Genomic DNA, 23,400 nt, shown 5'->3' on the forward strand with positions numbered 1-23,400 from the left:
TGGGTGGAAAAATCTGTGCTTATGGCATTTCATATGTAGTCAATATTCATGTGAATTATGTTTCCAAAATAAAAAAGGGGTGTGGATATATATTTCATGGGAAACAGCATCTGGACCATACAATAGGACACAAATCTGGAACTTCATGAGAACCCAAGGTCGTATGACTTATTTAAATGCCTGAAATGAACATGACAAGCCTCAATAAAGACGAAGAAACGATTCAATACTATTTTTTAATTGAATCATATATTTGAAGCTCCTGGATTATACCTTTTCGGCCCATCAAGCTCAAGTTGGCAGATCCTCTCAGGTGACAGCCCAGCACCTGGCCCGAATCAAAGCCGTGAAAGGGATACCATGTTGCTAAACATGCACCATGGCAACCCTGTTGGAGCGCTAGTAGAATACCAAAACAAAATAAACTTCGACTGAATAGCTATAACTACGGAAGTATCGGAGTTTATTCACTTTGGGCAAAGCTTGGTTAACTTTCCCGGCCCTAGTGAACATGCGCCCTGATGTTGATGACTGCATGGCTGTCTGCCCTATTCTGATTCAGATATATCGCGAGAATAATGTCCGAACTAGATTGTACGGAGTATGCAGCCCCGTCCCCCCTCCCCAAAATCAAAGAATGAGTTCGTGACTGATTTTCGCTGCATAAGTCGTCATCAAGTCACCTGCAGGTGCCAACTTGGTCGCCCAATGAAATTGGCAGAATAACCTACTTGAGGGGATCAATCCCATCTGCGCAGTCGGCGAATGGTTCTGAAACAAACAGGTTTCTAGCAACTCAACATATATTTTGAAGTTTAGAGTCTCCTGTGAATAGAATCACCAACTGTTCTTGGTGTGGCTTTGAACCATGCTCATATTGAGGCAGTAAGGGATATATGCAGAAGTTCTTAGTATGCTTATATATACAGTTGAAGTGTTCTAGCAGGGTTACACACTCGAGAAGGAGAGTAAGAATCGAGACCAATAGAGCATCACAGCATATGTTCACGTTTCTAGGGGAATATCCAAACGTGAGCCTCCGTTTCACGTTAACTTTCCCAACTCCAGTCCGAGAAAGTTTAATTTCAGCAAGGGTACTGAGTATTAAACCACCATCAATTTTCCAAGAATGTGATATCAGCACTCAATTCAAATGAAATAAATCTAGATAACCGACGGCTCTATCTTAATAGAATTTTCTGACGAAGAATCAGAAACATTATGATGACTCCGCAAAGTAAAATATCTAAAAAGGTGAATAATGCATGCAAATGGGGGCATTGGAGGTGTGTCCTATACCAATGGATGAAGCCATGACTTGTACTGTTTCCTATTATGTTCGGTGACTTTTCCTATGAAAGCGAATAGGGAAATGAATATCATACCAATAAGGCAGCTCGAAGGACTCATAATTTTAGGTGTGGAATTATCTTCCATTTGTGTCAAGGGTATGTAACACAACACACCATGGGCATAACATTGATTCGCATGGGTAAGATTGGCTGGCTGCATGGTTCATCAAGACTGTCGCTAGCCAAGCTTTTAACGTCAACTGTCTTATCGCCTATTAAATATATGCATCGAACATAAGTGGTTCATACCCCTGGCTGGAATTTGCACTTTATTTCTTGTGGGTCTATTGTGGAGCTCCCAAGACTAGGGGGTTGTCAAAGGGACTGTGGTACAAGATTCGATTTTCGAATGAGATCACTGAAAATTGCCAATTCCTAGTCCCCACATATTTGTCAACGATAGACCTTCGATCGATCTGATCCCTGGAGTGTTATGGAAATTCTGTATATCTTCTGGTCATGATGCCATACGGGGCTGGAAACAGTCGAGGACGCCAATAAGGCTAGAGTTTGGACCTGGTTGATCCTCGAATATTGGTGTGCTCGCTTGGTCTATCTGAGCGAAAGTCTCGTTCCAAAGAGCAGACGAAAAATTTCAAAATGTCCTAGTTGAGCCAAAAAGCCAACATTGATTTTTTAATTATTAATTTTTGATTTTCTATTTTCTATTTTCTGAGCAATATGTGGGTTCATGCGACCCGTTAACCTGGATAGCATTGAGCCAAGAGAGCGGGAGGAAGGGTCAGGAATGTTCAGAACAGTGACCATTTTGGTTTTGCATAATCAGACAAAGTTTGATTCTGAGACATTAATCTACTTCTTCATGGACACAAAGTTTGATGCTTGTACTTTTGCAGGCAGTTGAATATGCATGTTTGGTTAGTTTGGTGGCTAGCTGTCTTCGCGGCAGTGGCATCAGCCACATCAGATGCATCTGGCACTTGCTCGAGTACAGTATATGTCACAAAAACAACTGATCCGAATTCTCCTAGTGAGTTGAATCGCGAAAAGAAGAACCAAAAAGCGGTATGCTAATGAGTGTCAATATAGCGTCTGCACCAGCAGTTACTGTTGCGCCGGATGACAGTGGTCAATTTACAGCAATTGGCGACGGTATCGAATATGCCCAGAAAAACAAAATTCCAACAGTGACGGTTCTTGCTGGCACATATCCAGCAGTAACAGTATCTGCTACCCCGGCGGTTGCAGTGATAGGCGAAACAGAAAGCCAATACGACTACTCGCAAAATAAGGTTGTGATATCCGCAGCAGGAACTGCTCTCACTGTCTTGGCAAACGTTGCTGGACTCACATTCGAAAACATCAATTTTATTAATACTGGAACTTCCGGAAGTGCTATAAACCTGAAAGGAAATGAAATTGCATTCTATCAATCGCAGATTATTTCGACCGGCAGTGCGGGTGTGACGGCCAATTCCGCAGTAGTCCTGATTGCAAACGGCTATATCGAAGCGCCGACCCGACTAATCTACGGAGATGCAAATATCTATATTTTCAACACGGCAATTGTGCCCACAGGAAACTCCGCATTGATAGTTTACAGCAAAGGGGCCAACTCCAACGACCGATCCACAGTCGTCGTCGATCGTTCGACTATTTCTCGGAAGCCCGGAGCGGACAATGTCGACGTTGATCTGGCAGCTGCATACGGAACTGGATCTGTCGCAGTATATAAAGAATCGGTTCTTGGAGACTTGATCGCGCCAAGAGGTGTCCATATCGATAGCACAACCCAGAATGACAACAATCTCTACGGGGAATACGGCACAACGGGCGCTGGCGCCTACGCTAGCAACAAAGATGCTAGATCGCCTTATGTCAAACTGTTGACCTCCTCGGACCTTTCGCCTTTCACACTGACTAGCGTTCTGACAGGAGGTGATCCTGCTGTCGCGGCATCAAGTACTGCATGGATTGAACCCAATATCTTGGCTGCGATCGATAGTGCAGACGTTATTGGTCCCTCGAAGGCTTCTACGGGCGACTCTGGCAGTAATGATGGTTCTGACTCCGACTCTGGGCCTGGTTCAGGATCTTCTTCCGCTAATGATGGATCAGGATCAGGATCTAGTGATGGTGATAGCTCAGATGATGGCTCAGGGTCGGGCAATGGAGCAGGACCTAGCGATGGATCAGGCTCGGGGTCATCTGGTAATGGTTCTGACGATGAATCGGGATCGGGATCAGCATCTGGTGACAGCGACTCAGGTCTAGGCTCGGGCACTGGATCTGACACTGGATCAGCATCTAGCGATGATGCATCTGGCTCGGGCTCAGCCACTAGCTCGGGCGATGGATCTGGAACTGGATCTGAATCAGCATCAGGCGACGGCGAATCTGGCGACAGCACTTCAGGTTCAGATTCAGGATCAGGATCAGCTTCTGGCGACGGTAGCTCAGTTTCAGGTTCAGGTTCGGGTTCAAGCTCTAGCGATGGATCTGGATCATCCGGAATTAGCTCAGATGATGGCTCTGCCTCAGGTTCAAGCTCTGGCGATGGATCGGGATCGGGATCAGCATCTAGCGACAGCGACTCAGGTTCAGGCTCGGGCGATGGATCTGGCGATGGCGATAGCGGGTCTGGAGATAGCGCAGGTGGATCCGGTAACAATGGCTCAGGTACTACTAGCTCGGGTGATGGTTCGGGGACGGGGACGGGATCGGGATCATCAAGCTCGGGGTCATCGGGGGATGGATCATCAGGAGATGGATCTGGCGATAACGGCTCAGGATCAAGCTCTAGCGATGGCTCTGGATCCAGCGATGGTTCAGGTTCAGGTTCATCAGGCTCAGGATCTGGCGATAACACCTCAGGTTCAAGCTCTGGCGATGGCTCTGGATCAAGCGGTGGTTCAGGCTCAGGCTCATCAGGAGATGGATCTAGCGATAACGGCTCAGGCTCAGGCTCGGGATCATCAGGAGACGGATCTGGCGATAACGGCTCAGGATCAAGCTCTAGCGATGGCTCTGGATCCAGCGATGGTTCAGGTTCAGGTTCATCAGGCTCAGGATCTGGCGATAACACCTCAGGTTCAAGCTCTGGCGATGGCTCCGGATCGGGTGATAATGGCTCAGGATCAAGCTCTGGCGATGGCTCTGGATCAAGCGATGGTTCAGGCTCAGGCTCATCAGGAGATGGATCTAGCGATAACGGCTCAGGCTCGGGATCAAACTCTGGCGATGGCTCTGGATCCAGCGGTGGTTCAGGCTCAGGCTCATCAGGCTCAGAATCTGGCGATAACACCTCAGGTTCAAGCTCTGGCGATGGCTCTGGATCAAGCGGTGGTTCAGGCTCAGGCTCAGGCTCATCAGGAGATGGATCTAGCGATAACGGCTCAGGCTCAGGCTCGGGATCATCAGGAGACGGATCTGGCGATAACGGCTCAGGTTCAAGCTCTGCCAACGGCTCTGGATCCAGCGATGGTTCAGGCTCAGGCTCAGGCTCAGGCTCGGGATCAAACTCTGGCGATGGCTCTGGATCCAGCGATGGTTCGGGTTCAGGCTCAGGCTCAGGATCGGGTGATAACGGCTCAGGATCAAGCTCTGGCGATGCGTCTGGATCAAGCGGTAGTTCAGGTTCGGGATCATCAGGAGATGGATCTAGCGATAACGGCTCAGGCTCAGGCTCGGGATCATCAGGAGACGGATCTGGCGATAACGGCTCAGGATCAAGCTCTAGCGATGGCTCTGGATCCAGCGATGGTTCAGGTTCAGGTTCATCAGGCTCAGGATCTGGCGATAACACCTCAGGTTCAAGCTCTGGCGATGGCTCCGGATCGGGTGATAATGGCTCAGGATCAAGCTCTGGCGATGGCTCTGGATCAAGCGATGGTTCAGGCTCAGGCTTGGGATCAAACTCTGGCGATGGCTCTGGATCCAGCGATGGTTCGGGTTCAGGCTCAGGCTCAGGATCGGGTGATAACGGCTTAGGATCAAGCTCTGGCTCAGGCTCTGGATCAAGCGGTAGTTCAGGCTCAGGCTCATCAGGAGATGGATCTAGCGATAACGGCTCAGGCTCAGGATCCGGTGACAGCGGCTCAGGATCATCAGGAGATGGATCGAGTGATAACGGATCAGGCTTAGGGGCTAGTGATGCTTCAGGATCTAGCTCGGGGGATGGTGCTGGTTCAAGCGGAGGCTCATCCTCTACCGATGTCGCTTCAGGGTCTGGTTCAAATTCAGGCTCTTCGACCAGCTCTGGTTCGGGAGCAGGATCTTCTGGAAATTCCGACTCGAGCTCAGGTACCAGTGATGGGAATGGCTCCGGCTCATCGTCGAGTGGAGCTGGGTCTGGAGATGCCAGCGGAGATGATGCTGGATCATCGTCCTCCACCGGCGGCAATGGGGAGAATGGTTCAGGTGATGGTTCAGGTGATAGCTCGGGCTCTTCATCAAGTGCAGATAATGGTTCCGGCACAAGCTCTGGCATGAACTCAGGCTCTGGCTCCTCGGGATCTGGCAATGCATCAGGTTCAGGAGACGGAAACTCAGGATCCGGCAGCTCAAATTCAGGTGGGAGCTCAAGCTCAGGCTCGGGTTCAGGTTCAGGAGAATCCGGAGATGGAAGCTCCAGTTCAGGAGATACGAGCTCAGGTTCTAGCTCAGGTTCCTCAGGGTCTGGTGATGGCAACTCAGGCTTGGCCTCTAGCGATGGTGGAACCGGGTCTGGAGGTGGTTCTGGATCTAATTCTGGTTCAAACTCTTCATCCTCCAGCGACGCCGGAAGCTCATCATCGACGTCCTCCGGGAATGGATCAGGCTCAAATGAGAGCGGATCAGGCTCCGGCTCCGGCTCCTCGTCAGCTGGTGGAGGCGAGGGGTCAGGCGATAGTGGCTCTGGCCCTGACAGCTCAGAGGGATCTGGTTCGAGCTCTGCATCATCGGGCAATGGTAATGGTGATAGCAGCGGATCTGGCTCGTCATCCTCCGGGGAGTCTGGCAACGGTGGTGATAGCGGGGCTGGGTCTGGTAGCGATAGTGCTGGTTCAGGGTCGGACTCGGCCTCGGGATCGGGACCGGGGCCGTCTTCCGGGAGCGGCTCAAGTGATGGATCAGGCTCATCCTCTACCTTCGTGGTCTCGCCAAATCCCTCCAAGGGCCAATTCAAAGACGTGAGCGCGGCCCTTGCCGCTCTGCCAAATGATGGCAAGCCCTATACTATCTCCGTACAAAGCGGCTTGTACAAGGGTCAGATCTCGGTCGCCCGCAAGGGTAAGGTCACCATACGTGGTCAAACGTCTAACATGAACGACTACGCTCAAAACACGGTGACAATCGAGTTCACTAAAGGAGTCTCCACGAGTGCGAATCAGCAACAGAAGCAGAGCACAGCAGTCATCAGCACAGAGAGTGGGGACTCAGAATCGTCTCTGGCGCTGTACAACATCAACTTTAAGAACCCCTTTGGGAAGACACCAAATTCGGTCGCGCTTGCGGCGGACTTCTCTGGAACTGTCGCCGCCTACGGTTGCGCTTTCATTGGGAACCAGGGAACTCTTTTTTTGAATAAGGGCAAGCAAGTCATTTCGAACTCTTACATCCAGGGCTCAGCCGATTTCATTTGGGGTTCGTCGACAGCCTTTTTGCATCAATCCGTCATTGCATCAAACTTCCCCGGGGGAGGCATTGTAGCACAGTCTCGCCCATCGGAAAAGGCCAGCGGTGGAATTGTGTCGGATGCATCCTTCGTGACATATACTGATTCCTACGGAAGCTCTTCGCGATTGGTGTCGCGCTTGGATGGACAGACCTACCTGGGCCGACCGGTCACCGAGTACAGTCGCGTCGTCTACATGCATTCATTCCTTGATAAACATATCAACCCGTTGGGGTGGACTGCTGGGCCCCCAGGGTCACCTAGCACAGACCATGTCCTGTTCGGTGAATACGAGAATACTGGCCAGGGCAGCTCCCTTCAAGACCGCGCTCTATTTGCTGCCAATATGACTCATTCTGAGGCTCAGGCCTATTCTCTATCTCGTTGGATTGGCAATACAGCATGGCTTGATATGAATGCATACAACTCCCCGCCATCCTTTGATCTGACAGGTGCCAGTGGACGTCCACCACTGCCTGGATCCAACAGCACACCAACGGTAACCTCGATGACCTCATACACGACAACCACGAGTGCAGGTGTAGCTTCAACGGTCATATCAACTATTACTGTGGAGGTACTTCCGGATCCAGTGACGAAGACAACGACAACAAAGTCCACTACTTCCACCACAACCACATTCACTGGTCTACCGGTCACCTCTACCAAGACTGCTATCCTCACTCTTGATCTGGGTATTTTGACCATACAGTTGGGTCCGAAAACCACTGCAAATAATATCTCAAATGCGGCTCCTTCAACGACTTCTCACCAGAATGCTACCAAAAGTCTTGGTGAAATATCTTTGGTGACAAATACTATGACTACTTACCAATCGACGGTCACTTCAACTCAGATATCTACATCAGTAAAAATTGAGACATTCCATCCCGAACCACAAAATCTCATTTCCACAGTCACAACTCTTGTCGGCATAGGTGGAACAGTCACGAAGTCAGTCGAAGATGTCACTGTTGTGTTAAGCGCCACTTCAACAAGAACGTTGACGAAGGTCACGACCACCACTCTCATGTGCACCCCCCTACCTACAGAAGCCAAAAGAGGCTTACTGAGGCCCCGGTCTACTGCCCTGGCAGCCACTGTAACTGATAAATCAATCACCACTGGCATCGTCAAGACATCAACTATAACAACTCCTATACCTACCTCATACACCACTCGCATGATCAGCAAAACAAGAACGCTTGATCCAAAAACCACTACAGTGACCGTCACCTTGTGGGTCACAAAGACATTCACAACTACAGTACCTCAATCTACAGCCCATGTTACAGTTACAAGTACTAGAACTATTGGGAAATCCGTCGATGGTCAACAATCGGGCTCAACCGAGACAGGTCCATCAAGTCCATTTGGCGCGATGCTATCTACATCTGGGGAGACACTCACTCGTACCCGCGACCTAACAATCTACGCATCCTTCTCAACAGTCATCGTCACAAGAACAGTGATTGCGACGTCTACTACCACGCAAACTGCATTGGTGACCCAAACAAGGACACCATCAGTCACAGTGACATCCCGCTCCACGTTTTCATCGACGCAATATGTGAAAACGGTTTCCATGACCATGACTATGACAATCACGAAGACACCAGCGAACGCCACCTCCTGCCCTTCATGAATCTCATTAATACGCCCTATACTTACTTTGCAATACGTCTTTAATGGTTTCGAGTAGTGTTGCTGTTTTGAGTTGTTTTGATAGACCTGCGCCTGTATTATTCCCAAGAAGGAGAAAATATTTTATGTACAGCTGGATACCCTAGAAAATGCCCCCATACTAATATCACTTGTTTCCCTGCAGTCATTTGTTATAGGCAGCATAGTCGTCACCAAATAGATCAGATATCAATGATGCTCGGTTTCTTATCAATATATGAAATTCTTTCTACAAAGGGCATTTAAGGGCATTCAAGCTAGACAAGAAAAGGGTAGATTCCAAACCAGGATTTTGAGCTCGGGTCAGACAACTTTTCCGACTCGAAAGCATGGATCACCGCATGAAATAAGCTTCGATTCTTATCGTCACCATCCAGTATTTTCAAAAGTGGGGGTGGAGAGGGCCTTCTAAAGGTCAAAGGCCGAAGGCCAACCAACCATTATTACAAAATCCGTTCGTTTGTATTAATTTATTTTTATTTTTATTTTATTTTTATTTTTGTCTTCTTTTTTTTTAAAAAAAAATTACCAAAAAAAAGCATTTCATGACTTGAAATAGGCAACCTGAATCTGCCACATGGGTCTTTCAACATACATCTTTCCGTACTAGGGGTCATCCTCGGTGTATTTGGTAGTTCTGCAAAAGTGGGGATCCTTCGACCCCAGAGCATGATAAAAGTTAGTTTCTGTCCATTTTTTTGCATTTCGAGGGCAAATACGCTGTCCTTTAAGTGCCTACTATGTCTGCACTCGACCAACGTGTCACTAAGCGCAGGCAAGTTTGTGGGGTCTCTGAGAGACCGCTCAAGAGCAGCAAAGCACGATCCTGTGAAGCATGTCGACGTTTGAAAACACGGTGCGAGATTCGCCCAGGATGTGATCGATGCCATCGTTGTGATACTCTTCGGTAGATAATTCCCAGGCCTTTGCTTTGAGACGTCAAACTGATTTTTTTTTTTTTTTTTTCAATAGTATTGCTTGTTCCTTTGTTGGTACACATCGTAACCGGACTTTAGGGGCATCGACAAGCTTGGAGGGGAAAGGGTCTCATTGCGAGTGCAGTCGCAGGTTTATCTCTTTTATTCCTTCTTCAAGCACTTAGTTAATAAAAATCCAGAATCCTGGCCATTGAGTCATCGGTCGAGAAAATCCAAGAGTCACTGGCTAAGGATAAGGCCCCGGCCCCAAGCTCAAGCCCTTCAGATGAAAAGGTTTTCCCATTCCATAGAACTAAATCTCTAGTCGGAAATTCTAACAAGACTTAGATCCAGAGAGGTTTTTCAGGCAAAGAAACAACTGCGCGTAATGCGCCTATGAATCTCATTCAAGAACTGAGAGATAATATCACGCTACATCGACAGCCGTCCGACACCCATGATTTCTCGGCAGATGTTGTCATCAAGGGAATTGTGTCAGAAAACTTAGCCCTCTCGCTTTTGAAAGGGTAATTATACATTATGTCACTGACATTGATCCGCATAATCGCTAACTCAAGTTCTGGAGACACAGGTTCTCAAAGTTGTCCAGTCGATGGCTTTTTATTAACACAAAACCCGTCGATCTCAGGAGCAAGTCCCCTCTCCTCTTCGGTACTTGTATTCTTGCTGGTCTGCATGTCAATTTATCTCTGCACGGAACTCAGATGCATCAAACACTATATAACCACGTGCATGGACTATTAGGTCAATCTCACCTCACCTCGACGCCATCTCTCGACACTATCCAAGCCATGTTAATCTTTTCGATGTGGGATCTGAGGCCAACACGGGAGCACGATCACGGGAACTCCTGGCTTTTCAGTGGAATGGCCGCAATGCAAGTCATGTTGACAACGACCTTCGATGAGCTTTCTGAAAGCGATGAACGCAATCAAGCTCGCGCACGAGAAATATTGCGCACATGGAATTTAATCTGCCTCTGTCACCTACAGTATATTTATCTCCTATCTCATATGGATTACTTTTTTCAGATCACTGTCTAATGCAACTGGCAGATTTTCCATTGGCTCTGGTCGGGGGCCCATCATCGCGCCACAGTACCTGGATCAATGTAGTAAAGTCCTCGAGCTTCCTCTGTACAGTTCTAAGGATGAGCTTGTGCTGGCAGGCATTCGTCTCTATCGAGTGCTTTGCGATTTCGCAAGTGCAACTTCCATTCTAGGCGAAACCCCTATATGGCCAGAGATAGAAAAAAATGCGCAAATCACAAGAGCGTATATACAGTATGTGAAGCTTCAATTCAAAGATCTTGCCATTACTCACTATTGTACTAGATCTTGATTCCTCTGAACCTTTGCGATTTGCGTATTCTTGTACCTACCTCATCCTATCACGGCGTACATTGCAGCATATGAACACCCACGAACAAGAGAAGCAAGTACTCTCCAAGGCACCATATGAAGATCAGAGAGCAAAAGAATTCATTGAATTTGCAATCCAGAAGAGTCTTGAAGTCTTGAGGTCATTCCTGGCCATGTCAGATTTAACGATTTGTATTCACCCGGCATACGAAAACCTCTTGTGTTCTTTTGCGATGGTAACTCTAGCCGAGTTTGTGATCCACCTGACGAACATAGATGAGACAATTGTTCTTCTGGAACGGGTCATATCCCACATTCAAAGAGGAGGTAAAGCAGAACCAGTCAGTCGTTGGGCTTTAATCGTGATCAAACAGCAAGTCTCAGGTCACGAAGTTGAAAGCCGTGCTACTTTTCGTCAGACAGAGGATCTAGGGACACATCCATTTCCGTCCGATGAAGATGCGTTAAGGCCTTGGGAGGGCAGTGAATGGATGATGGACTTCCCATCACTTGAAGATATGTTTTTCGATAGTATGATATAACGTATGGAAAAGGGGTATCGGCTGATATCGAAATAATTAAATAGCTAGCTTCACTTTCTCAACCTAATACCCGCAAAACAATCTTTTGGTTTTTTGGAAAATCCCTCATGAGATTCAATCATTGGCTGATATAATTCGAACTCATATCGATGAAATAAGGTTCCAATTATCAGCTGTAGCTCCATGATAGCCACATTCTGACCAACGCAAGCACGAGGACCATATGAGAATGGGTTAAAGCAAACTTTCTGTCGAGGTGTCAAGCTCAGCCATCGATCGGGTTTGAACTCCTCGACATCGTCACCCCAAATTTCTGACATATGATGAATCGTATAGGATGGAACAGAGAGAACAGTCCCAGGTGGGAAATGGAAACCTTCAAAATCAACACCTGAGCTACTCTCGGCAACGAGACGAGGTAATCCAATTGCCGATGTCGAGTGCAGTCGCATTCCTTCGTCAATACACCGACGCAAGAATAGTAAATCGCGAACTTGGGAATAGTGCGCAAGTTTTGCGGAGCCAATCGCTTCATCCAATTCTTTCTGCAAACGAGGTATAATTTGACTTAGGTGCGCTTCGCTCTCCGTGCAGAATCCAGTAAAAGACAGCACAGGCTGTGTTGGAGATCGTGTCCGACCCAGCAATAAGCATCGTTAGAGCTTCCGCTGTCATCTCAACACGCCCCATGGGATATCCATTGATATCTTTGGCTTGCAGGAGCCGTGAAAGAATATCATTACGATCATCGATAATTCCTTTCTCTGCAGCGTCTAGCCGCGTCGCCACGGCTGCCACAGCAATTCCAGTGAGATTCTCTACAGCAGCAACGCCTTTTGTAAAGAATGGGTCTGGCAGATAACGTGCAATCGGTCGTAGTGCGGGTAGAAGACCGAGCGTTGACGATATCTCGCCTCTTCTATTGAGCACTTCCACCGCTGGTGTGTATGAAATAGGGCCACCAATAATGAGCTGGGACTCTGTTTCATCCCTACCCTTCTCTACCATTCCAAACGGAGATCCAAATGCGAGGTCACCGATGATATCAAATGCCAAATAACTGAACCATGGCATTGTATTGAATCGAAAATATCGTTTATTCGAGTCGGGCGACACCACACAGTTCGCCATACGATCCAGCTGGTCTACCCATCGCTGTAGATTGGCCATCATATGTGGTTCGAAGGCAGCTACTGATCGAGGAGAAAACGCATGAGAGATGATTTTACGTTTCCGTGTGTGTTCAGTACGGTCACGAACATTGAACATTCCAGGTGTTTTTGCCACGAATGCTTCGTAGTAATGGCTGATTCCAGTTATCAGATCTCTGTAGAAAGTCTTTTCGAGGTCTTCACTTACTCTTTCAAGAATCCATTTCCATGGCCATATACAATATTGAGTCCGCGTTCATCCGCGATGGAGATGTGATTGAATCCAATGCGTACGACCTTTCCATACTTTCGGTGCGCCCGATCCACGGCTGCAAATTTCTGTCCTCGTCGGGCACTAAGTCCAACCCAGATATTGCTGAATTTTGCAAGAAATGGCCCTGGAACTCTAGACAGATGCTTATACGTAGTGAAGAATGGTATAGTATAATATGAAATTATCCATAGGGGTAGCGCGATGATCACAGTCACTGGGGATAGCAGGAAATTCAACAAAGCCATTGTTGACTGGAAATGTATTTGATGCGGATGTGACTAGATTCTGTGTTTCAACACTCTCCTCGTGTCCTTATTTCACCTTTCTTAAATATGCAGGCTCTGGTACTTCGTATGCATCTTGTCTTATCTGCTCTCCGACGGAGCACAGCCAGCGCCGTCGGAGAAGAGCGCATCTCCGGTGAGACATTGTCAGCCCGCGAATGGGGGTGCATAATTAGGAGTTCTTGCCAAAGTCGGGCCTTTAGTGGACATCATCCGCTGGAAGAGATGGATTCAGCATCATGGAGAGATGTCTAATTCTGATTGTTGGTTAATTTTCGGTCGGACTATTTTGCTACTTCTACTGCCTACCAAAGACACTGGATTTAAAGTCCATTCTAATATTCTATTAGGGCCGGTAGCCTTCAGCTCAAAAATCCTAAGGTAGTATTCAAAAATATCAAATATTCCAACTTTCCTGGGTCAGATCGAGGGCAGGTATTGATTATTTATTGTGTAGGTTCTTCGGTCACTTGGCGGCTGGGACGCGATCGTCAATGTCAGCAATACGAATAGGAAGATGTACATAGAAGTAGATGCTCAGCTGCTAGCCAATCAAGGTTTGACTCAGATGCGCGCCCTCTCCGACCCCGCACTGGCACACGAGTGAGGGTCGGGAACAGGGATCTTCCGCCCACACATCCCACAGTCTTACCCCATTTCCTCGATGATATAGGGATGAACTCCAATGGACCCCTTCACGAGTACACCCCTCCGCGCATGGAAGCTGGAAACAAACCATGATGCGAACGGAGACCGGCACCATCGGCTCTCAGCAGGCTCCGAATGCTGGCGGGCCGTGAGATGCTTAGGGAGCGGGTCCTTTGGAGATGTTTGGCAGGAAACCTGTTTATCAGGGCCCTCACAAAATGCGGTCCGTGCCGTGAAATGCCTTGGTAAACGCCAGGCAAAGTTCACGGAAATGTCGAGACGGGAGCTGGAGGCTCTCATCACTTTCTCTAATTCTGATATCCCCAAGGTAAAGCCGCGGAACAAACCCAAGGTCCAGAGTATAACTACATGAGAAGGCTTACCGAAACATAGTACAAGGAACACTTTGTCCAATTCCTTGGCTGGTTTGACGATACTGCGCATTTCTATCTTGCGATGGAATTCCTAGAATATGGCGACCTCCAGAAATATATAACGAAGCCTTTCCCAGAGCCTGAAGCAGCAATGATCGTCACTCAGGTGGCTCAAGCTCTGCAATATATGCACCAGAAGAATTTTGTCCATCGAGACATCAAGCCTTTGGTAAGCTCTGCACTGTCGTTTACACCCTGGAGATATTGACCAAGGCATAGAATATTCTCATCTCCCGTCCTGGTCCTAGGTGGCATGTCAAGATAGCCGACTTCGGAATTTCTAAAAATGTGGAGGGTACGGTTCTCGGAACACACCAGCTTGGTTCTCCCGGGTATATGGCACCAGAGCTATTCGGCGACTCTTCACATTCTTATACGGCGGCTGTGGATGTGTGGGCGCTCGGGGCCGTGGCTTACTGTATGAGGACAGGTTTTCCGCCACTTCGCACCACCAAACAGTTGCTCGACTACGCGCGCGACCATAGGACACAATTTCCCGTCCGGCCGCTGGGCACTTCAAGTGGATTTTGTATGAACTTCGTGTTAGGCACAATGGCTGAGGCTCCTGAACGACGCCTTACTATTGAGCAAGTCCTGGCCCATGACTGGCTTTCCATACAATTGGATACAGCTCAAGAGTAAGAGTCTATCAGCCGACTATGTTTGCCTGTTTATAGTACCTGACTGATATAAAACAGTGGCTATTTAGATGGAAGCGTAACAGCTGCTTTGACGGCCGTGAGCATATCGGCGTCTAACGCGTGGTCAAATACATATAGCAGCACTGGCAGCCAGCAATCGCAAATTTCATCGCTGACTACTCCGGCGATGACGAACTCACAAATAGTAACAGATGTTGAGCAAGGGCAATATACCGGGACTGAAAATGGTGACGAGAAGACAATTGGCGGCAACGATTCGAATATTATTCAAGGTATGGCTGATTTAGCCACGAGATATTACGATAAAAAAATGTACGGTCGTTCTGAAAAGATCGGAGAGGAGGTGGTCGATATGCGACAAGAACTACTGGGTGTCAATCATCCAGATACAGTAAAGGCCATGTTGAGTCTTGCCAGGACGTATCTAGCCCGTGAGAGATATGATAAGGCTGAGAATGTCTATGTGAAAGTGGTTGATATAAGACGAGAAATGCTTGGCGACAAACATCCTCATACACTTACTGTCATGAAGAGTCTTACCGCTACATATTACGAGCAAAAGAAGTATGATTTGGCCGAGAAAACTGAGTTGATTTTATGCAATTTGCAACGCGAAGAGCTTGGTAATCGGCACCCCGACACAATTCATTCTATGAAAAGACTTGGCATGACATACCTCAAGCAAAACAAACTGGACGAGGCCGAGGAGATCTATCTTGAGTTAGTCTTCTTGCGACGGGATATGCTTGGTAATAAACATGCGGATACCATTGATGCCATGATGGAACTTGCCATCACTTATGGTAAGCAAAAGAGATATAACAGAGCCGCCAAGTTCTTTGTGGAGGCGATCAAATTACGAGAAGAGGTACTTGGTGGGAATCATCCAGATACTATTGATGCAAAAGCAAAGCTTGTCGCGCTGCGCCAGGAACAAGGGCAGCTTGCCGAAATCAAGAAGGAAAAGAGTCTCCAGAAAAGCCGAACATTTTCAAAGCCTGTGTTTAGAGTGGCTTTGGAACGTTTGTATGATCGAGATGGGGTCGCGGTGCCGCTAGTTTTATTACAGTGCTTCCAAGCTGTTGAGCTGTTTGGTCTGGATTTGGAAGGGATTTATCGATTTTCGGGTTCAGCAAACCATCTGAACCGCCTGAAAGACCAATTTGATGTCGGTAAGTTTAGCTGCCCAAGCCCCCCAGATGAGCCTACTAAATGGCATTGGTTATCCAGATGCATCAAGGGTTGACTTGACAAATCCGGAGAATTTCTTTCACGATATCAACTCTGTTGCTGCTCTTGTGAAGGAGTTCTTTCATGATCTCCCTGAGCCAGTTTTTGTGTCGATGATTTACTCGCAGTTCATTGATGCGGCCCGTAAGTCTTTTAAAAAATAACAACGAAACGGGTTTGTAAACTAAAGACTGACTGGATTAAATTAGGTATCGACGACGATATTCAACGACGAGATTCAATACATGCCCTCATCAACACTCTTCCCGATGCCAACTATGCTACTCTCCGAGCCACCATTCTGGCAAGTGCCTGAACCTGTTTTAACCCTCCATTGATAATATGCTGACTGCTAAAAAGCACCTCAACAAAGTCCAACAACATTCCGCTATGAATCGCATGAATTCAGGCAACCTAGCCATCTGCTTTGGGTTAGATTATCTTGACCCTACAGTATGCTAGAAAGGTATCGGCTAATCTATTGACAGACCCGTGCTATTTAGAGGCAGCAGAACCGATGACTTTATAGAAAATAGTGGGTGGGAAGTACGCCTCATCGAGACGATCTTGAACAATACCTTCCAGATCTTCGATGATGACTAGGTATACGAACTTAACTCTTCCGATATCGACCCCCGGCATGTCTTTTTGATTAGTTTACTACTACTGGTTCTGGCTGCTTTCACGGCCGCCACATTTCCCTAAATACCTCAGCCGCTTTCTACTGGCGTTAGACCCATTTTCCCATCACATATTACAATAATAACTCTATACAACAAATGATGTTACTGAATCAAAACCGTATAGTCAAGCTCTTGTAAATCTTGGTGTGCATTTTGATTAATCCAGATCGCACCGCATAAATATTGACTTTCAAGTTGCCGATCAGCCTAATTCGTACTTGGTGTATATAGTTCAAGAAATTAGATCCTAATTCTCGTGATCTTGTTGGCTATTTATGGTGGTGCCTTTCCAGATACAGCGAATGAGTGTTTTTTTTTGGGTGCTGGACAGTGGTGGATCTGGCCGTTATTTGACTTGTGATGATATGGATGCCAATTTAATTCCAAGGCCAAGTTGGCCGCGCCGAAGAACTTGATTGATCCCGCGTCAATATCCTTTCAACACAAAGTGGAAACCGAAGTTAGGGTCCTCTTAAGATTTTTGCTGGGACTTTTGTGCCTTCATGGACTCCAGAACATTCTGAAGGTGTTTGTCTGCTCTGGCTATGGTGAGGTTGATCTCCATGATTGGTGGGTATTCATTGTCCAGAATCCAGGGTCTGTCCCCAGAGAAAGTTAATTTGCTGCCGAAGTATCTCGTCCTTTCCATTACAAGAACCTCCAGCCCAATCTTTGTTGCTAACAAAGCTGTCCTCAGGCCCGAGCAGCCCGAGCAGACAATTATCGCATCGAAATCTTGCCCAGTGCATTTGGTGTGGCAGATCATGTTCGAATCACATGACACCTATCACCACTACCGATGTATTCACCATAAATACAAATGTTGATTACAAAATCAGCTGGATCTGGCAAGACGGCGAGTGGAACTCGCTTTGATGTGAAAAGCGAATGTGTCCAAATCAGATCCCCTCTTCCTCAGAACCTTCGCTCGCCTCTCCCTAACCGCCACATGTCAAAGCAAAAGCAAAGAAGAGAAAAATCGCTGGTCGTAGCGGAGTAGTTTACCAAGGATGAAATTTCTGCTTGTCAGCGTACGCGATTCCACATGCCGGTAGCTGCGTAGAGGCCATCAGCGAATCATCCTTAGCACAAGTTGTTGTACTTCTTTATTTTGCGAGTTCGAAATCCCACTCTAGATTGTGGTTCACTATGTCTACCTTTGTCTCCTGCTAAGCCGGCGGTGGCCGCGGACGCTGTTCACTGTATTGCGTCGGTGGGCTCCACCTGCGAGGTCCCGATGACATAGTGCCCCGATGTATCGGGCCAACATACGATTTGATTGGTACTGGCTTCCCCAGTTACGTGAGGTGGACCCCGGCATAATCGCCCTGTTCCTGTCGAAAATAACCAGATGGGTATTATGACATAGCTTGTGAAAGAGTGGGTTCATGGTCCGAGATGCGTGAGAAGCCCTTGGAGCCCTTGGAGTCCTTGGAGCCCTTTGAATACTTGAATCTTCAGTTGATCAATATTTCTGGAGTCTTCAAGTTCCCTTTACTCTCACTGAACACATCCTGATTTCTCTCTCTCTCACACCGCGTTGCAATGATAAACCCCGATAACCTCCGTGAGGTGCTGAACACCGACATCCGCACGCCAATCCCCGAAGCCACAGTCTCCAAGATCACCTCCCTTCCTCCATTCATCACGGTGCCCGGGGTTTCTAATTTTCGAAGCTTGAGTCACGAGAATAATTTACGCCTCGGATATGTCTACCGGTCAGGAAATCTGTCGGATATCACGGATGAAGGGAAAGTGTTTCTATCTGTGGACCTAGGCATTACCACGATTTTTGACCTTCGAAATCAAGGGGAGCGGGAGCGTGCTCCAAGTCCCCAGATTCACGGGATTGAGACTATCTGGATGCCCTATGGGTCTCGGCCGGCATCACTTAACCTGCGTGACTTTGCTAGCGAGGACCAAGGCACGACAGGGTTTCTGAAGATGTATTCCGGCATCTTGGAAGCGTCGGTACCAGCCTTCAAACAAGTCTTTACCCATATTAGAGATAAACCAGACGATCCTTTTATTTTCCACTGTTCAGGTGAGCCCCTCTCCCTTCTGAGACGATTTTCCCGGCATGGTCCCTTACACGGGTATAATACGATGCCGCCACCTTGTCAACTCTCGCCGAATGAAATTTGTTCCATCTTGACTAATATGAATCACTTCTCAATAGCCGGCAAGGACCGCACAGGTGTGCTAGCTGCATTGATTCTGCTTCTGATGGGCCGCTCTCACGACGAGATCATTCACGATTATATTCTGACTCGCATCGGATTAGAAAACGTGCGAGAAAATTTGACGCACGCCTTGGCTCTTCATGCTGGCACCGACCATTTGAGCCCCGAAGCGATCGGCATGTTGGAGCTAAGCGGTGTCCGAGCGCACGCTATGGCGGCTTTTCTGAAGGCTTTTGAGAATAGCTACGAGGGTGGCGTCGAGGGGTATTTAACCGCAAAGCTTGGGTTTTTAGTGCCGGACATTCAACTCATGCGGCAGAATCTAGAAGCTTGAATGAAGCCCGTGGTTTTAGCTCTTCCCCCAATGATAAATCGGCAATAGACACAAACCTACTGTCTTGTACCATGCCTCGTCTCCGTTTCCGTTTCCGTTTCCGATCCATTTTCATATTGCTGGTACAGGATGGCCAGTGCGCCAGAATGCAGGGATTCATTCCACCATTAATAGCCACATGTCTCGATGTCGGGTGGTAGACATCCCACCACTTCTCTTTTGATTCATTCCGCGAGTCAAGATGAGACTCGAGTCTGTCCTTTTCATCGTAAGCGAATAAATAGGTGCATGATAACACCTTTTTCGTCAGCTATTTGCCCTTGTCCCCCAGGCTGCTGTTTACCCCTCTCCTAGGGTCAGAGCTCCACAGTCAAGCAACGCAGATCATCGCTTTCGCCCGCCTACCCCGGTCCTGAATTGGACATTTTCGATTGCTGCAACACCCGAGGATTAGCCCCGTCCGCAACTCAGCATTGCTACCGTTGCTTTTTCCCCGCGCGTGGGGGTTGCCTCTCGACCTGTTGAAGGCATAAAATCTGTACATTCGCAGGCAAAGAGCATGACACCACTCAGATCGTTCCACGCAAATTAATCATAGTGGCCAAGACTTCCAATCGGCCCTTCTCCACCTGATTATCTACCGGAGGTGAACTGGTGTAGGAGCCAAGACGTCGCGCAAGATAAAGTGACCGGATTGCCCCGACGCTATCAATCGGACTAGTCTTCACCTCAGCAGCCCATACTCGGTCATTACCCGGTCGGATCAGTTGGCACTATGTATCTTCGGAAAGGACTGGCATTTGCAGCACTTCCAGTGGCAGCACAAACCGTGTTAGGCCAACATGTGGTCGACCTCACGGGTGACGGCTGGACTGTCAGTAGTGACGCATTAAACATCTCCGTTCCAGGCCATTTACCTTCCCAAGTACATTTGGATCTATTCGCTGCAAAAGCAATTGGTAAGCCCTGCAGCCAAGTAAAACGAAAAAAGAATGCACCTAACAATTAACAGATGATCCGTTAGTGTCTCTCTGAAGTCTTGAACGGACCACCACTTATTTCGCGCCATCTAGGTACTACGGACTCAATGATTTTGACTTACGTTGGGTCTGCTATAATAACTGGACTTACACCAGCCACCCACTGACCACATTGTATGTCATTTTCACATTATCCGATAGTCAAAGCCTGCCAACAATTGACGATTATCAGGTCCCCGGATGCCAAGTCCTCGTGGCTTGTGTTCAATGGCCTGGATACATTCGCCACGATTGAGGTTTGCGGACAGATTGTTGGAGCTACCGATAATCAATTTCGACAGTATACATTCGATATCTCCAGTGCATTGCGTCAATGCAAGGGACATCCAGCCCTAGCTCTGAACTTTGGAAGTGCACCCAAAATCGCAGATCAAATTGCCCAGGATCCGAACTCTGAAAGTAAGTCTTTTACAAGATCATTTACGCATATTTTCTAACTCACTTTCCAATAGAATGGCCAGGAGGCTCCCAGCAAGTCTATGAGTTCACTAACCGTTGGTACATCCGCAAGGAGCAGTCTGATTTCGGATGGGACTGGGGCCCAGCTTTCGCACCCGCTGGTCCGTGGAGAGATGCTTACCTTGTGCAGTTTGAACAAAAAGAGAGTGTCTATATCTTGAACACCGATCTAGATATCTTTCGCAAGGGCCAAATCAACCATCTTTTGCCGGATCAAACTCAACCTTGGATTGTCAATGCCAGCATCGACTTCCTCGGGTCCCTGCCGCACAACCCGTCAATGACGATTGAGATCAAGGATGTGGAATCAGGAAAGATTCTCAAGTCTGGGAAACTGGAGAATGTTTCTACCTCTGATCAAACTATCACTGGAAGCTTGGAGGTTGATGCCGATGGGCCAAGCCTGTGGTGGCCGAACGGTCTGGGCAAGCAAAACCTCTATTATGCGACCATCTCGATCAACGGTGGCGGTCAAAAGCCCTTGGCTACGGTTACTAAACGCACAGGTTTCCGTACGATCTTTCTTAATCGCCTCAATATTACTGATGGACAGCTGGCTCAGGGTATTGCCCCTGGCGCTAACTGGCATTTCGAGGTCAACGGTCAAGAATTCTACGCCAAGGGTTCCAACTTTATTCCCCCGGATGCATTTTGGCCCCGCGTCACCGAGGAAAGAATGCAGCAGCTTTTTAATGCTGTCGTTGCTGGAAACCAGAATATGCTTCGAGTCTGGGCATCTGGTGCCTACCTTCCGGATTTCATCTACGATATCGCAGATGAGCAAGGAGTTCTGCTGTGGAGTGAGTTTCAATTCAGTGATGCTCTATACCCTAGCGACCCTGATTTTATGGAAAACGTGGCAGCCGAAGTTGTCTACAATGTGAGACGTGTCAACCACCATCCATCCCTAGCCTTGTGGGCTGGTGGCAATGAGATCGAGAGCTTGGAGTTACCTCTTATTCGACAGGCTGCCCCTGACAAGTACTCATTCTACGTCGGGGAATACGAAAAGCTGTGGATCACCTTGATTTTGCCGTTGGTCTATGACAATACCCGTTCAATTTCATACATGCCGAGTAGCACAAATAATGGCTTCCTCTGGGTTGATCTTTCCGCTCCTGTCCCGATGGCTGAGCGCTACGACAACACTACCGCTGGCCACTACTACTCCGATACAGATCACTACAACTATGATAGCAGTGTTGCCTTTAACTTTGCTAGCTACCCCGTGGGTCGATTCGCCAATGAATTTGGCTTCCATAGCATGCCAAGTCTACAGACCTGGCAGCAAGCCGTGAACTCCAGCCAGCTTCACTTTAACAGCAGTACTGTGATGCTTCGCAACCACCACTACCCCCCTGGCACGACAAGCACGGACAATTATAGAAACTCTTCAAGAGGAATGGGTGAGATGACAACAGCAGTGGAACGATACTATCCTATTCCTCATAAGAAAGATTCTGTGGCAAACTTCGCTGCCTGGTGTCATGCCACTCAGATCTTCCAAGCCGACATGTACAAAAATCAAATCATGTACTATCGTCGCGGTAGTGGACTTCCAGAGCGGCAGCTCGGCTCGCTATATTGGCAACTTGAAGATATCTGGCAGGCTCCTACTTGGGCAGGCATCGAATACGACGGTCGCTGGAAGGTCCTTCACTATGTCGCCCGCGACATCTACAAGCCTATTATCGTCACCCCTTTCTTGAACCATGACACAGGCGACCTTTCTGTTTACGTGATATCGGACCTTTGGGAGAAAGCTTATGGGACGGTGAACATGACTTGGGTAGACTTGTCGGGAAATCCTATTGCTGGCAATGCCGGAACTCCGCGGAGCAAGTCATTCACCGTCGGTGGTCTGAACATTACAAATGTCTACAATACAAACACCGCCAAGCTGTCTCTTCCAGATAAGACAAATGCTGTTCTTTTGCTTTCCATTACGGCACGTGGTCGCCTGCCAAATTCTAGCAATTCGACTGCTTCTCTGTTTACCCACCAAAATCAGGTCACGACTGTGTTTCCCCAAAGTCTGTCTCTTGTGGATCCTAAACTGCAAATTTCTTATGATAGAGCATCCGGCACATTTACTGTTGAGGCAAGGAGTGGCGTATCGCTTTATACTTGGCTCGACTATCCTGCTGGCGTTGTTGGCTACTTTGATGACAACTCATTTTCTTTGGTTCCAGGTGAGAAAAAGAGGGTCCATTTCACTGTCCAGAAGGATGAGACCGGTGGAAAGTGGGTGGATGGTGTCACTGTCCAGAGTCTGTGGGACCAGACCACTGCAGAGTAAGAAATACAGCCCATTTGCTAGTCTCACGTCGGGGGTTCCTTGACCTCGATTCCCATTTTCCGTTGATTTAGGACGTGCACTGTCTTACGTCTTACACAACGTGAAACTAAAACGGCTCCGCAAACATTGCTCCTGGAAATTAAATTTTGTCTAACATAACTATATCTTAAGTCTACTATCATAGTATTAGATACTAATTGCATATTTCTCCAACGTATCCATGCCC

General features: G+C 47.8%; 6 protein-coding genes across 6 annotated transcripts; 5 read left to right on the top strand and 1 right to left on the bottom strand.

Moving 5' to 3' along the window:
- Nucleotides 1-2,219: 2,219 nt before the first annotated feature.
- On the top strand, nt 2,220-8,658 carry N7462_010819 (uncharacterized protein; the record flags this gene model as incomplete). The annotated part of the gene is made up of 7 exons (XM_057082533.1): nt 2,220-2,343; nt 2,403-3,581; nt 3,625-5,258; nt 5,304-5,435; nt 5,482-5,615; nt 6,088-8,208; nt 8,328-8,658. The coding sequence occupies 7 exons, from the start codon at nt 2,220-2,222 to the stop codon at nt 8,656-8,658; spliced, it is 5,655 nt and encodes a 1,884-aa protein (XP_056929573.1).
- A 1,307-nt stretch (nt 8,659-9,965) lies between these two features.
- Nucleotides 9,966-11,493, top strand: N7462_010820 (fungal specific transcription factor domain-containing protein; the record flags this gene model as incomplete). Its single annotated transcript, XM_057082534.1, is given in 4 exon segments — nt 9,966-10,096; nt 10,162-10,581; nt 10,646-10,873; nt 10,884-11,493. The coding sequence occupies 4 exon segments, from the start codon at nt 9,966-9,968 to the stop codon at nt 11,491-11,493; spliced, it is 1,389 nt and encodes a 462-aa protein (XP_056929574.1).
- A 50-nt stretch (nt 11,494-11,543) lies between these two features.
- Nucleotides 11,544-13,163, bottom strand: N7462_010821 (cytochrome P450; the record flags this gene model as incomplete). Its single annotated transcript, XM_057082535.1, has 3 exons — nt 11,544-12,060; nt 12,134-12,799; nt 12,853-13,163. 3 exons carry the CDS (start codon nt 13,161-13,163, stop codon nt 11,544-11,546), a joined length of 1,494 nt encoding a protein of 497 aa, XP_056929575.1.
- A 724-nt stretch (nt 13,164-13,887) lies between these two features.
- Nucleotides 13,888-16,492, top strand: N7462_010822 (kinase-like domain-containing protein; the record flags this gene model as incomplete). The annotated part of the gene is made up of 6 exons (XM_057082536.1): nt 13,888-14,178; nt 14,244-14,453; nt 14,504-14,922; nt 14,983-16,118; nt 16,177-16,320; nt 16,386-16,492. The coding sequence occupies 6 exons, from the start codon at nt 13,888-13,890 to the stop codon at nt 16,490-16,492; spliced, it is 2,307 nt and encodes a 768-aa protein (XP_056929576.1).
- Nucleotides 16,493-18,404: 1,912 nt separating this feature from the next.
- Nucleotides 18,405-19,376, top strand: N7462_010823 (tyrosine-protein phosphatase; the record flags this gene model as incomplete). The annotated part of the gene is made up of 2 exons (XM_057082537.1): nt 18,405-18,903; nt 19,039-19,376. 2 exons carry the CDS (start codon nt 18,405-18,407, stop codon nt 19,374-19,376), a joined length of 837 nt encoding a protein of 278 aa, XP_056929577.1.
- A 775-nt stretch (nt 19,377-20,151) lies between these two features.
- N7462_010824 (uncharacterized protein) lies at nt 20,152-23,174 on the top strand (the record flags this gene model as incomplete). The annotated part of the gene is made up of 5 exons (XM_057082538.1): nt 20,152-20,335; nt 20,389-20,395; nt 20,450-20,530; nt 20,589-20,815; nt 20,869-23,174. The coding sequence occupies 5 exons, from the start codon at nt 20,152-20,154 to the stop codon at nt 23,172-23,174; spliced, it is 2,805 nt and encodes a 934-aa protein (XP_056929578.1).
- Nucleotides 23,175-23,400: the final 226 nt, after the last annotated feature.

Source organism: Penicillium macrosclerotiorum (assembly GCF_028827735.1).
Source record: "Penicillium macrosclerotiorum strain IBT 26536 chromosome Unknown utg000010l_segment0_segment0, whole genome shotgun sequence".
Taxonomy (NCBI): Eukaryota; Fungi; Ascomycota; class Eurotiomycetes; order Eurotiales; family Aspergillaceae; genus Penicillium; species Penicillium macrosclerotiorum.